Source organism: Rana temporaria, chromosome 6 (genome assembly GCF_905171775.1).
Source record: "Rana temporaria chromosome 6, aRanTem1.1, whole genome shotgun sequence".
Classification (NCBI taxonomy): Eukaryota; Metazoa; Chordata; class Amphibia; order Anura; family Ranidae; genus Rana; species Rana temporaria.
The window spans coordinates 29,853,846-29,868,727 of record NC_053494.1 but is presented as its reverse complement, the minus strand read 5'-3'; the positions used below and the strand labels follow the sequence as shown (position 1 = coordinate 29,868,727).

At 42.8% G+C, this 14,882-nt stretch overlaps 1 protein-coding gene across 1 annotated transcript in view; it reads left to right on the top strand.

The window, feature by feature from the left end:
- Window positions 1–14,882, top strand: part of LOC120943328 (glucagon receptor-like) — a 90,405-nt gene that overhangs the window by 48,556 nt on the left and 26,967 nt on the right. The window contains exons 5-9 of the mRNA XM_040356563.1: window positions 4,150–4,271; window positions 5,948–6,054; window positions 6,199–6,355; window positions 11,301–11,460; window positions 13,030–13,090. Coding sequence (XP_040212497.1) covers window positions 4,150–4,271; window positions 5,948–6,054; window positions 6,199–6,355; window positions 11,301–11,460; window positions 13,030–13,090 — 607 coding nt within the window. The remainder of the gene's footprint in view (window positions 1–4,149; window positions 4,272–5,947; window positions 6,055–6,198; window positions 6,356–11,300; window positions 11,461–13,029; window positions 13,091–14,882) is intronic.

Below are 14,882 nucleotides of genomic sequence, written 5' to 3'. Positions count from 1 at the left end.
TATAGGGATGGGAATGCAAGTAGTCAACTGATGTACCTCACCGACATAGGTCAACAGCAGCTAAAATCTACGGTTGGATTTTCTTTAACAACATTTTTAATAAATATATAACACTGCAAACACAAAACATATAAAAATGTATTGGTGGAGAGAGCTGGTATATACTATATAGAAAAAAGAAGTAGTTTACATGTAGCAATACCCCCCGTAGGGGGCGCTGGTTTGAATTTGGACCTGCCGTTACCTCACCACATTTGTCTAAGGCCGCGTACACACGACCGGTCAAAACCGATGAGAATGGACCGAGGTTCCGTTTCATCGGTCCAAACCGACAGTGTGTACCACCCATCGGTCTTTTGTCCTTCGGACCAAAATGTTAAAACTTGCTTTAAAATCGAACCGATGGACCGCTGACCGATCGGCCCAAACCGATGTTTAGTACACAAAAGCATCGGTTCGAAACCCGCGCATGCTCAGAATCAAGTCGACGCATGCTTGGAAGCATTGAACTTTTTTCAGCACGTCGTGTGTTTTACGTCACCGCGTTCTGACCCGATCGGTTTTTGAACTGATGGTGTGTACACACATCAGACCATCAGGCCACTTCAGCGGTCCATTCTCATCGGATGAACCGGTCGTGTGTATGGGGCCTTAGGGGTCCTCCTTGAAGAGTTGTTCACAAATGTCTGCACCAACACTTATGCCGCGTACACATGATTGCTTTAAATGTCATGGAAAAAAACAACGTTTTTCTCAACGTGATTCTTGTCAAGCCTGCTTTGCATACACACGCAAGACAGCACAGGACCACCCCTGGACCAGTAGGCCCCAGCATCTCCTGGGCCTACTCTCAGTAGCGGAGTCTCGGGCCAGCGGGCCCCGAGGCCGGAAAAAACTGCTAGCACATCCCTGAGGCCAGGAGGGTCATCAGGTCAGGATCGGAAAACCCCGCCAGAGCAGTGTCTGTCCCTTAAGTACCCTCTTCCAGAATACACAGCGGCGGGGACCACGCCTGCTGGGCTGCTTCTGGGAAAAGAATACTCAATACACTCAGCCCGCTGCATTTTCAACCTTGACCCGTGGTGACAGCGACACCTACAGTCAAGTGGAAAATGTGCAACGCAGCTAAACTGGAACAGAAACCAATAATTTGACATAATCTTTCCGAGCTAAACTACAGCTCAGATAACATAAATTTACAAATGGCGCCTACTCAATAGGAGCAGGGCGCTACACACATTTTTCATTTTGCTGTTACATTGGAGCCTTATTAGTTGGGTTAATGAATCCTGAGTGATTGAAAGTCAATTCGCTCCCATTTGTAGTCAATTCCATGTTATTTTGTAGGGTTGGTAGATTTTGGTATTGGATAAGTAGGGCTGATATTATATGCTCAGGTTAGAGTGAAAAATAAAGTAAAGGGTTAGAGGAGGCACCATGTCTCAGAATGGGAAGATTGTGATAACTCTTATTTTGTCTCTCTTTTCTGGACAACTCTAAACAATATTGGACAAATTCAACTAGATTCAAGAAAACTATAGGGAGAAGGGGATGCAGGGGGTGTAGAGAGGAATCTCAAGGTTTTTTTAAGTTCTGGAAACATGGAACTCTCTTTCCTTTCACTTGATTAAAGGATTTGCACTGCATGTAAAGCAGTCCCTATGCTGCCTCTAATAACAATGGGCTAGATTCAGAAAGCCCGCCGTAAGTTTGTGCGGGCGTAGCGTATCTGAGATACGCTACGCCGCCGTAACTTAGTGAGGCTGGGGCTGGATTCACAAAGAACCTGCGCCCTAAGTTACGGCGGCGTAGCGTAAATCTGTTTTAAATTGAGAAGAGGTGGGCGTGTTTTATGTAAATAAAACATGACCCCACGTAAATGACGCCTCTAACGAACGGCGCATGCGCCGTCCGTGAACGTATCCCAGTGCGCATGCTCCTAATCACGTCGCAAATAGTCAATGCTTTCGACGTGAACGTAATTTACGCAAAGCCCCATTCGCGAACGACTTACGCAAACGACGTAAACGACACAAAATTCGACGCTGTCCCGACGTCCATACTTAACATTGGCTATGCCTCATATAGCAGGAGTAACGTTACGCCGGAAAAAGCCTTATGCAAACGAAATAAAAAAATCCGCCGGGCGCACGTACGTTTCTGAATCGGCGTATCCAGCTCATTTGCATATTCTACGCTGAAATCGACGGAAGTGCCACCTAGCGGCCAGCGTAAATATGCAACTAAGATACGACGGCGTAAGAGACTTACGCCAGTCGGATCTTAGCCTAATTTCGGCGTATCTTGCTTTCTGAATACAGAAAGAAGATACGCCGGCGCAGCTTTGAATTTACGCGGCGTATCAATAGATACGCCGACGTAAATTCTTGCTGAATCTAGCCCATTGGACTTCATTCAAGTGTATCTATAGCCAACCCTTTTTTTTTTGATAGGGTGGAGACAGATTAGAATCCTTGTCAAGTTTTACTGCTGTTCGAGGCCAATTAGAGAGATTTTCCATCACTTCCTGTCCTTGGGGGCAACCGTTTCTTTCATAAGACAGGAAATGAAGGGAACTTTCCAACAGCAACACAGCCTGGGGTAAAACATAAAATAAAATAAAAAGTTATATAGGTAATCTTAGAACCCCTGTAACTTAACTTTTCTGTATTATTTTCTCTGATGTAGATTTTCCCTCACTTCCTGCTTGAAATCTCTTGGATAGCAGTGAAACCCAAAGGGCCAGTTCACACCACATGCAGTCCAGTGTGTTTTTTTTCGGCATCAAAAAAGCATGGAAAGTAGGTTATATGGTTTTCAATGGCATCGTTCACACTAGTGAACACACTTGTCCTTATGTAAGGTTACGAAAAAAGGTTGCATCAAAAGCACGTCAAAAACGTGCATTGCAGAAAAGCACCTGGAACGCATCCGGACTGCGTTTCTATGGTGTGAACTGGCCAAAAAGGTATTCTAAGGGTGCATTCACACCACGATTTTATCATCCTACTTGTTCTCACGATTCTTAGGTTTGAAATCGTACAAATCTGTATGGCAAAACGTATCCATCCACTTCCATTCATTAATGAAGGTCCCCAAGTGCATCCGATTTGATCCGCATCAGATTTGATACGATTTAAAATCGCATCAAAAATCGTGTTTGACCACGATTTTTGGTCCTGATTTGAAATCGTATTAAAATCGTGTCCGATTTTTTTTTATATTGTGGTCAATCTAAATCGTAATAAATCGGATGACTGTGCGTTTTTATCCGATAAATCGTACCCGATTTTTTATTACGCATGCGCACTAGACACTGGAACGAGCTAGAAACTTCAAGAATCTTCTTTTTCCCAGAAAGCACTTCTCTACATAATTGAAAGGCGTGGCTTCTCTCCCACACACACACAGGAAGTACGTGAGGAGACAGGCTGCCCACCCCTGAAGATACTCATACCCTGATAGAAAGTGTCTCCTTTGCCTCTTCCTCCATTGCAGCATCCTCAATCTCAAAAGTAATGAGGTAATCATGCTATAAAACACAGAAATGCTTGATCACTGAATCAGAAGCTCGTCTCTCTTTCTCCACGCTCTAAACCACACCCCTTTTGTTCATTGAAACAAGCTTTATTGTACAAAACAAAAAAAAAACATTCAAATAGCCAAAACTTTATGGCCATTGCCAGACATTATTTAAAATCAGGATACGATTTTTTAGTGAAAATCGGATGGAAAATTTAGCTGTGCGATTTATGAATCCGAATTAAAAAATACATTTTGACATACGATTACATACGATTTTGTCATATACGATTCCATCCGATTTAACGGTCCGATTATCGGATGTAAAAATCGTGATGTGAACCTAGCCTAACCCTTTGCAATGCTAACTAAAGAAAAAGGTTCTGGATATAGATAAACTTTAGGATAGGCCCATGATACAAGTGTCGAAACTATGCAATGGGATGTTGTCATTTAAATTTTAGGGTATACCAAATACAACCATGGCTGGGGCCCCATTATAATGACCAGCAAATAAATCATCAAGAAGTGACTCAAGACCTTTTATCGCAATGCAATACATTAGGCCAGAGTTCAGGGATTTGGAACACATTTTATTCAGCCAATAAATGTTGTGTGTGTTGGCAGTGAAGAATGGACTGGTATCAAGACGCTGTGGTGTAGATGGTCAGTGGGAGACGATCAATGGAACCCAGCCTTGGAGAAACTCATCACAATGCGATGATGAGTTGGAGGTGACAAGAGATGAGGTGACTTCATTTTGTGTTTTTATTTCATTAAAAATGAATATGTACTGTGGTCTTGTACTTGTTTTTGTTTTAATTTTTATTTTATTATAGTCAGCAAATATAATTAAAGAAAATATTAAGTCAAATAAGCATAAATGATTGCAATTTTTCTAAATATTTATACAGCAGGCTAATCTCATACGTCTTACTTAAAAAAAAAATCCTGTTATATACAGAGATCAATAGTTCAAGCTTAAAATTTAAATGCATTGTCCCTCTCCCTCTCTCCTTCTCCCTGCTTTGTAAAGTTTACTGACTCCATGGGGCATTTCAACCAGACAGAGAGTGTCAGGAAAGATAGATAGATACTTAATGTCTTAATGTTTCATTTTTAGCCCAAAATAGTATCTACAATTCAGATGAAGAAGCAGTTTTTATCATTAAAGCAGGCTTTAAATGTTTATTAGCAAAACCACATGCCAGGAATAGAGAAATATGTATTCCAGTTGGGTTTGTCTGTTTTGACAAGTAAATCTTGATATGCAAAATTCATTATGTTTAGTATTCAGCTGATTATAAATGTGAATGCCTAATAGCATTTTGGGAATATTTCAACCCACTCAGAATGCAATAATTATTCTGCCCGAGATGCCAGAAGATTATTAAATTCAGATTTCCCAAACTCAAGTTTGCAAAATGTTACTGACTTTTAAAGTACATTCTTAATTTGTTATTTTGCCACATAACTGAGGAGCTCCTGTCAAATGTATGAATCTTGTGCTTCAGAAATGAGTGTAGTCCTTATTTACTGTGTTTCCCCCGAAAATAAGCCTGGGTCTTATATTAATTTTGGCAACAAAAGACACAGTAGGGCTTATTTTCAGGGTAGGTCTTATCGTGTCATGTTCTGCATCCCCCTCTCCCTCCCTGCCTGTCAGGAATCCCCAGTGGAATAGAGTAAAAGTGGTTGTAAAATCCTGGAATCCACTCTATTACTGTATTATATAATGTAACCTGTGTATGTTTCTGTAATATACTTGTTCCAAATACCTTCTTATAGCACTTCCGCGACCCCTCCAGTGGTCTCTTACCCGCTCAGAGCACTGCAGGGGGGCGGGCCCAATTTCCCCCTGCTGAAAGCCTGGAGACAAAGGGGAGCAGCAGGAGATCAGCTGAGTGCCGAGCAGCGCTGTACCGAAGGTATTTTGCCCAATTCGATTACAGAAACAAACATGATTACATGATATAATACTGTATTAGAGTGGATTCTAGGATTTTACAGCCACTTTAACTGTCCCACGTACATACTGCGGCAGGGCGGCCCGGTGTGCAAAATCACGTACCTGTGCGTAAATTCGTGCACACGGTTGTCAGAGGTGAGCAAATACCATAAAAAGAAAGCTCTATTTGTTGGAAAAAAAGGACATTGATTATATTTGGGTTCAGCGTCCCACGACAACGCAATTTCATTTAATTTAAGCAGTTAAAGCAACGCAGTGCCATATCACAAAAAATGGCCTGGTCAGGAAGTGGGTAAAACTTTCCGGGGCTGAAGTGGTTAAACTAGGACTTATTTTCGGTGTAGGGCTTATATTGCAGCCCTCCCTGAAAATCACAGTAGGCCTTATTTTCAGGGTAGGTCTTATTTTCGGGGAAACACGGTAGTTATTTGGTGAATTCATGTCTTTGTTTCTTAGGAGGTGACAAAGGACTTGTTACTTAGTTTTAGAGTCCTGTACACTGTTGGGTACTCAGTGTCTCTGTTGGCGCTCCTTTCGTCCTTGCTGATCCTCACTATGTGTAGGTAAGTGTCTGCTTTTCACTGATCATATGTTTACGGAGTTGGTGGGTTGATGGGTCTTGGGTAAATGTCTTCTGCCCATATCAAAAACCGCTCTCATGAATTTACTAACCCTTACAATCCTTTTGTTTCCTGATATCTTTCCAGGAAGTTGCGCTGTACGCGGAATTACATCCACACCAACCTATTCTTCTCCTTTGCACTGCGTGGCATCTCAGTCATCGTGAAGGACGTTTTGCAGGAGAAGAGATGGGGTATGCAAATCATTGATGTGTCTGACTGGGAGGTCCTGATCAGCAACAAGGTGAGAGTCACTTTGTTCTTCTCCACAATGTTTAAAAATTCCATAACCTATTGTCAGATATTCCAGATGATATGTAAGCTCTATGGTTTGATTTGTCCTTGTATACTCTGCCATAGTTGGGGATGTGGTGGAGTTGGATCACATGGGGAATGATGACGATCATAGTGAAATCGCTGTTGCAAGGATTTTTTGGGGCTTTATTCTAGGCTGCACTCAAGGAAGGTCTGTCCTCACTGGTGGAGGACCTTTGTGGTTCTGAGTGAATGAAAAAATAGAGGCACCAAATGTAAGTGATCTGAGGAGAAGATTGTTGAAGTTGTTCCTTTTTAGTTGCTCAAAGATCTGTTTAACCGATTCTTGTAAAATGACATCGGCGGGAACCTTCCCTCCCTCCGGGTGGACGTCATATGACGTCCTGGGTTTCCCGGCCGTCTAGGGGGCGCGCGCCGCATCGCTTGGGTCCCGGTGCGCATGCCCGCGATGTCCGCCAGGCACCCGCGATTGATTGCCCGCTATCACAGCTGGATCATGGATCTGTGTGTGTAAACACACAGATCCACGTCCTGTCAGAGGAGAGGAGACCGATGTGTGTTCCCAGTACAGAGGAACACCGATCGGTCTCCTCCCCTTGCGAGTCCCCTCCCCCTACAGTTAGAATAACTCCCTAGGGAACATATTAACGCCTTGATCGCCCCATAGTGTTAACCCCTTCCCTGCCAGTCACATTTACACCGTAATCAGTGCAGTTTTATAGCACTAATCGCTGTATAAATGCGAATGGTCCCAAAAACGTGTCAAAAGTGTCCAATATGTCCGTCGCAATGTCACGGTCACAATAAAAAAACAGATCGCCGCCATTGCTAGTAAAAAAAAATGCCATAAATCTATCCCCTATTTTGTAGATGCTATAACTTTTGCACAAACCAATCAATAAACGCTTATTGCGATTTTATTTCATTTTTTTACCAAAAATATGTAGAAGAATACATATCGGCCTAAACTGAGGAAAAAAATGTTTTTTTTTAAAATAATTGTGATATTTATTAAATCAAAAAGTAAAAAATATTGGGGCAGATTCACAGACGAAGTACGCCGGCGTATCTACTGATACGCCGGCGTACTTTTAAATTTCCCGCGTCGTATCTTTAGTTTGAATCCTCAAACCAACATACGACGGCTTCTGGGTTCGATCCGACATGCGTACGGCTTCGTACGCCTTCGGATCGTAGGTGCAATACTTCGGCGCCCGCTGGGTAGAGTTTGCGTCGTTTTCCGCTTTGGGTATGCAAATTAGCGATTTACCACGATCCACGAACGTACGCGCGGCCGTCGCATTTTCTAACGTCGTCTGTAGTCGGCTTTTTCCGGCGTATAGTTAAAGCTACTGTTTTGCGGTGTATACATAGACTTGCCATGTTAAGTATGGCCGTCGTTCCCGCGTTGAAATTCAAATTTTTTTTTTTTTACGTAAGTTGTCCGTGAATAGGGATGGACGTAAGTCACGTCTAAGTTAAAAAAATGACGTTGTTGCGACGTCATTTCGCGCAAAGCACGGCCTGAAATTTCAAAACGGAGCATGCGCAGTTTAATCGGCGCGGGGACGCGCTTCATTTAAATGAATCACGCCCCCTATCCACCGATTTGAATTACGCACCGCGAGATAAACTACGCCGCCGTAACTTACAGCGCAAAATCTTCCTGGATTCGACTTAGAGCCCGGTAAGATACGGTGGCTGCGCCGTTCTAATTCTTCGTGAATCTGCCCCATTGTCTTTTTTTTTAAATTGTCACTCTTTTTTTGTTAATAGCGCAAAAAATAAAAACCGCAGAGGTGATCAAATACCACCAAACGAAAGCTCTATTTGTGGGGGAAAAAAACATAAAGATTTTATTTGGGTATAGTGTTGCATGACCGCACAATTGTCACTCAAAGTGTGACAACGCTGAAAACGAAAAATTGGTCTGGGCAGGAAGGGGGTGAAAATGCCCTGTATTGAAGCGGTTAAAATGTCTAAAGTGATATTCAGGTTTTTAACATGCCCCCTTTTTCAGAATATGCCAACCATTATATATGAAGCTTGAGGTTGTCCTCAGAAATAAAAAAAAAAAATCTGGTCCCTCTTTGGCCGGAAACGGAATATACAATACCAATAGAATAATAATTTATTTGTATCAATACCTGTACATGGGATAATATTTGTTATAGACAAGACGACATGTTCTTACTCTCAATGCTGAGGTTCAAAGTATCCATAATGAATGACTCTCTATGCTTCACATACCCCATTTTAAATGGGATGACCCAGGATATATGTATTGTCGCTGACCCTTGAAGATGTATTTTATATGTTAAATAAGATTGGCTGGAGTTCTACTGTACAGAAACACTTTATTACATTAATACGTTTTGTATGTTGCATTTCCTTGCTTTTACGAGTTGTAAAACTCATCTTTGTTTTATGTAAAATCAATAAAAAAAATTCTTTAAAAAATATCCCTGAAGAACAGGGAATGTTAAAGCGGGAGTTCACCCATTTATTTATTTTTTGACCTTTTCCCCATAGCTGGATGCTCGTTTTGTCTAGGGGAATCGGCTAGTTGTTTTAAAATATGAGCAGTACTTACCCGTTTACGAGCTGCATCTTCTCCGCCGCTTCCGGGTATGGGTCTTCGGGAGCGGGCGTTCCTTCTTGATTGACAGTCTTCCGAGAGGCTTCCGACGGTCGCATTCATCGCGTCACTAGTAGCCGAAAGAAGCCGAACTTCGGTGCGGCTCTATACTGCGCCTGCGCACCGACGTTCGGCTTCTTTCGGAAAATCGTGACGCGATGGATGCGACCGTCGGAAGCCTCTCGGAAGACTGTCAATCAAAATAGGAACGCCCAGTCCCGCAGCCCATACCCGGAAGCGATGGAGAAGATGCATCTCGTAAACGGTAAGTACAGCTCATATTTTAAAACAACTAGCCGATTCCCCTAGACAAAACGAGCATCCATCTAAGGGGAAAAAGTCATATATACGGGTGAACCTCAGCTTTAAGACCACTAACATTGGAATCTAACATTTTTGAGCAACTAAAAGGACAAAATTACAAAACAATTATGCTTTTCAGATCTTTTACATCTGGTGCTCTTACATTTTATTCATTTATAATTTTTTTTTCTTAGAATCATATTTATTGTTTTTGTGAAAATTGAACTATTATTGAAGTTGGAAATATGATTGAATTCAAGCTATATTGCCTCTTGAAGCAGATTCAAGTCCTCTTTGGACATTTGTTTTTATTCTCGTATTGTAGGCCAGTCAAGTTCCTCCACCCCAAACTCCCTTATCCATGTATTTATGGACTTTGCTTTGTGCACTGGTGTTCAGTCATGTTGGAACAGGAAGGGGGCCATCCCCAAATTGTTCCCACAAAGTTGGGAGCATGAAATTGTCTTGGTATGCTAACGCCTTAAGAGTCCCCTTCACTGTAACTAAGCTGCCAAAAGCCCAACCCTTGAAAATCAACCCCACACCATAATCCCCCGTCCAGCAAACGTTTTGGACCAGTGCACAAAGCAAGATCCATAAAGACATGGATAAGCAAATTTGGGGTGGAGGAACTTGGCTGGCCTACACAGAGTCCTGATCTCAACCTGATAGAACACCTTTGTGATGAATTAGAGTGAAAACTGTGAGCCAGGTCCTTGTTCAAATCAGTGCCTGACCTCCAAATGCACTTCCAGAAGAATGGTCAAACAATCCCATAGAGACACACCTAAACCTTGTGGACGGCCTTCCCAGAAGAGTTGAAGGTGTTATAGCTGCAAAGGGTGGGCCAACTCAGTATTGAACCCTACAGGCTAAGACTGGGATGCCATTAAAGTTCATGCGCGTGTAAAGGCAGGCGGCACTTTTGCAATACTTTTGGTAACATAGTTAGTGTATGTGCATACCCCAGGACCAGGGTGGGCAATGTACAATACTGGTGGTGCCATGGTTACAGCAAAACAGACTAGATGCAATGGGCCAGATTCTCTAAGATCCTGCAGCGGCGTCACGTAAGCTATTTACACTACGCCGCCCCAACTTACAGGAGCAAGTGCTGTATTCCCCAAACACTTGCTCCGTAGTTTGCGGCGGCGTAGTGTAAAAGGCCCGGCGTATCCCGCGTAATTCAAAGGGGGCGGCTTGTATTTAAATTAAGCGCGCCCCCGTGCTGATCGAACTGCGCATGCGTCGGGCTTAAAATAGCCCAGTGCGCATGCTCCAGTTCTCAACGGAAAACGTCAATGACGCCGACATGTGCGTCATTGACGTAAAGTCGTATTCAAGAACGACTTAGGAAAATGACGTACCCGACGGGAAAAGACGACGCGGACCCGACGCCATACTTAACATGGCAAACGGCGGACTGGCGTAAGGTTACCCCTCATATAGCAGGGGTAACCTTACGCTTACGCAAACAACGTAAGCGACGGCTACGCGACGCAAATTTGTTCAGGAATCGGCGTTTCAGGCTCATTTGCATACCTGAACGTAAACGCCACCTAGCGGCCGGCCGAATTACATTTAAGATCCGACAGTGTAAGTCACTTACACCTGTCGGATCTTGGCCGTATCTATGCGAAAATGATTCTAGGAATCACTCGCATAGATACCCGGGCCAAAAAACAGAGATACGGCGGAGTTTCCTGAGATACACCGTCGTAACTCTGCTGAGAATCTGGCCCAATGACTCCAAGCTGAATGCAGGTTGAGTTACATTAAACTGGTGGAAATGGAGGTAGACCAGCAAATCATTAGTATAACCAACAACACTGTATAGCTTGAGGACTGAGAACAGAGTTAAAGTAATTTGAGACAAATGTATTTTATTCAAAGCAATTTAAACATTTCATTTGGCTTTCTGCTGCACCTTGTGAATAAGCATTAACCTTAACATAGAATGTCACTGTTACAGGCTGCTGTCGGATGTCGTACGGCACAAGTGATAATGCAGTACTGTATTCTGGCCAATCACTACTGGTTTGTGGTGGAAGCAGTCTATCTATATAAACTGCTGATTGGTGCCGTGTTTTCCGAGAAGAACAATTACACCTTGTACCTGTACCTTGGATGGGGTAAGTGGACAATTCCGATGACTAGGAATGACTGGGGAAAACTATGCCTCCCAATCAAACTGGCCATTTCTGGGAAGTTTATAAAGCTATTTATTTACTCTGGAAGGCAGTCAGATATGACGCAAAGTGCAAGGACTGAAAGGTCTATTTTGGAAAGATCTTTGAGTAAAAATGTACCCTTGGATCAGCAGAGTATGCATGTCTATTGATATAAAAGTGGGGGAAGCAGGAGGAAATCCCCAACAGCTGGCTTGTGATTGGGTAACATGATGGCAGTAAAATGGGCTGAAAATATCTACTGAACCCTCCCTTTAAAATGTGTTAGCCAGGAGGGTGTATGCAGAAGAGACAGCCAATCAGGAAAGTGCTCATTTTTTGTCTACAGGTACCTATGAACTCTCCAATGAATGTCTCTTATTTGGTCCCTTTTGTTTTATTAAATATACCAATAAAATAATTGTGTTACATTACACAAGTGAAATAAATATCAGTTGATCCTGACAGATATCCAGTGAACATGTAACTTGCTGTACTGTTATCATTCCTGGCCACTTCACCTTTGGGAACTATAGAACCCCTCCTCTAATTTATGGCAATGAGGGGTATTTGGTAGTCCTAGGGCACTTCGTGTTCCAGGGTGACAATGCTAGATATCCAGTGGAATCTTGGATTACAAGCATAATCCGTTCCAGGAGAATGCTCGTAATTCAGTGCCCCCACCTCAGGCCAAATGTGGTACTGCATTTGGCCTGAGGTGGGGGGGGGGGCGCCGGAGCCAAACGGCGACGATTGGCACCGTTCGGAAAGGCCCGAGGACCGTTCGGCTGAACTTGGCAAACGTTGGAAAGGCTCGTAAACGGAGTCTTTCCGAGGTTTGCCGAAGTAAGCTAAACTGTCCTCAGGCCTTTCCGGCCGTTTCCGAGGCTCTCCAGCGTCCCCCCTGCCTCTTGCCGCCTGCGGTATTGCATGCCATTTAAGTCAATGCGGAACAAATTAATCACATATCAAAGCGAGTTTCCAATTGAAGTCAATGAAAACTAAATTAATTTGTTCCGGAAAGGCCCGAGGACAGTTCGGCTGACTTCGGCAAACCTTGGAAAGACTCAGTTTACAAGCCTTTCCAAGGTTTGCCAAGGTCAGCCGAACGGTCCTCGGGCCTTTCCAAACTGTGCCAATCATCGCCGTTTGTCTCCGGCGCCCCCCCCCCCCACCTCAGGCCAAATGCGGTACTGCACACCGATTTGGCCTGAATCCTGCTCGTTTTGCGAGACAACACTCGCAAACCGACTTAGGATTTTCGGAAATACAGTGCTCGTATTGCGAAACGCTCGTTAACCGCGTTACTCGCAATCCGAGGTTCCACTGTACAGTAGTATTCTGAGTGAGAATTGTCATCCTAGGAAAGGAAGTGTGCCAAGTGAATATAAAGGACAAAAAAGCCTGAATAAAGAAAACCAATTAGGAATTCATCCACCACATCTAAAAACTGATAAACTGCAATATATAAAATTGTTATTCTTGTGTTTAGATACAGTTTACAAAATAATGATTATTTAATCTCCTCTGCAGGGACTCCGGTGTTGTTTGTTGTTCCTTGGATGACACTGAAATATCTGAAGGAGAACAAAGAGTAAGATAAAACACTATTCTTGATCAATTATAAATCCAACACAGTACTGTATAGCAATACTAAGATTATGCCAATATTTTTTTTTATTAGATTCACTAAGATTTTATTTACCATTTTATTACTGTTCTCCATGTATTTATCTGCAGTGTTATCATATAATAGCTAGATTCAGTAAGAGCGCCGCATCTTTAAGGCGGCGTAGCGTATCATATTTACGCTACGCCGCCGTAAGTTAGATAGGCAAGTACTGTATTCACAAAGCACTTGCCTCCTAACTTGAGGCGGTGTAGTGTAAATGTGGCCGGCGTAAGCGCGCCTAATTCAAATGAGGATGGGGGGGGCGTGTTTTATGTTAATTACTCGTGACCCGACGTGATTGACATTTTTTACGAACGGCGCATGCGCCGTCCGTGTACATATCCCAGTGTGCATTGTGCCAAAGTACGCCGCAAGGACGTATTGGTTTCGACGTGGACGTAAATTACGTCCAGCCCTATTGACGGACGACTTGCGCAAACGACGTAAAATTTTCACATTTCGACGCGGAAACGACGGCCATACTTAACATTGACTAGTCCAGCTATTTGATGGAATACCTTTACGCCTGAAAATGCCTTACGTAAACGGCGTATCTTTACTGCGACGGGCGCACGTACGTTCGTGAATAGGCGTATCTAGTGATTTTCATATTCTACGCCGAACTCAATGGAAGCGCCACCTAGCGGCCAGCCTAAATTTTGCACCCTAAGATACGACAGCGCAGGCTGTCGTATCTTAGCTAGGTTTAAGTGTATCTCAGTTTGAGAATACACTTAAACTTAGGACGGCGCAGATTCCGAGTTAGGTCGGCGTATCTACTGATACGCTGGCCTAACTCTCTCTGAATCTAGCTATAAGTCTATAGTAACCATTAGGCCAGGGATTGGGTCACTGACAGATCACAGACCAAAGTTCACACCATTAAAGCCATGCCACATGAGTGTTGTGTGGCAGTAATCTGTAGAAGCCTAATGCCACGTACACACAATCAAAAATTTCCGACAACAAATTTTCAATGTGAGACTTTTGTTGAAAATTCCGACCGTGTGTAGGCTCCATCGGACATTTGCTGTCGAAAAAACCGAAAAACAAAAATTTAAGAGCTGGTTCTCAAATTTTTTGACAACAAAAGTTCTTGTCGGAAATTCCGATCGTCTGTATGCAATTCCAACGCACAAAAATCCTAAGCATGCTCGGAATCGAGCCGCACTGCCTATTGAACTTCATTTTTCTCATCTCGTCGTAGTGTTGTACGTCACCGCGTTCTTGACGTTCAGAATCTCCGACAACATTTGTGTGACCGTGTGTATGCAACACAAGTTTGAGCCAACATCCGTCGGAAAAAAATCCACGGTTTTGTTGTCGGAATGTCCGATCGTGTGTACGTGGCATTAGAGTTTTGTTGCTGGTAACAAAAAAGTAATTGCAATTGCTGAAGCATAAAAAAGTATTGTAGCCAGGTAAATTAAACATTAACCTCCCTGGCGGTATGATTCTGTCAGAAAAAACATGCTGAAAGCGGTACCATTATTTGCAAGGAAATTTGGCATTTTATATTGTAGGTCTGTAATTTTTAGAAATAACTCACTTAAATCTGACCAAACAAGCTTCTAATAGGCATCCCGGGTATGACATTTTTTTAAAAACAAAATTATAAATTATAATATAATAAATAATTATAAATAATTATAACAAATAATAATATAATTATAATAAAAATTATTCAATAATGTAATCAAATCAAAATCACTGA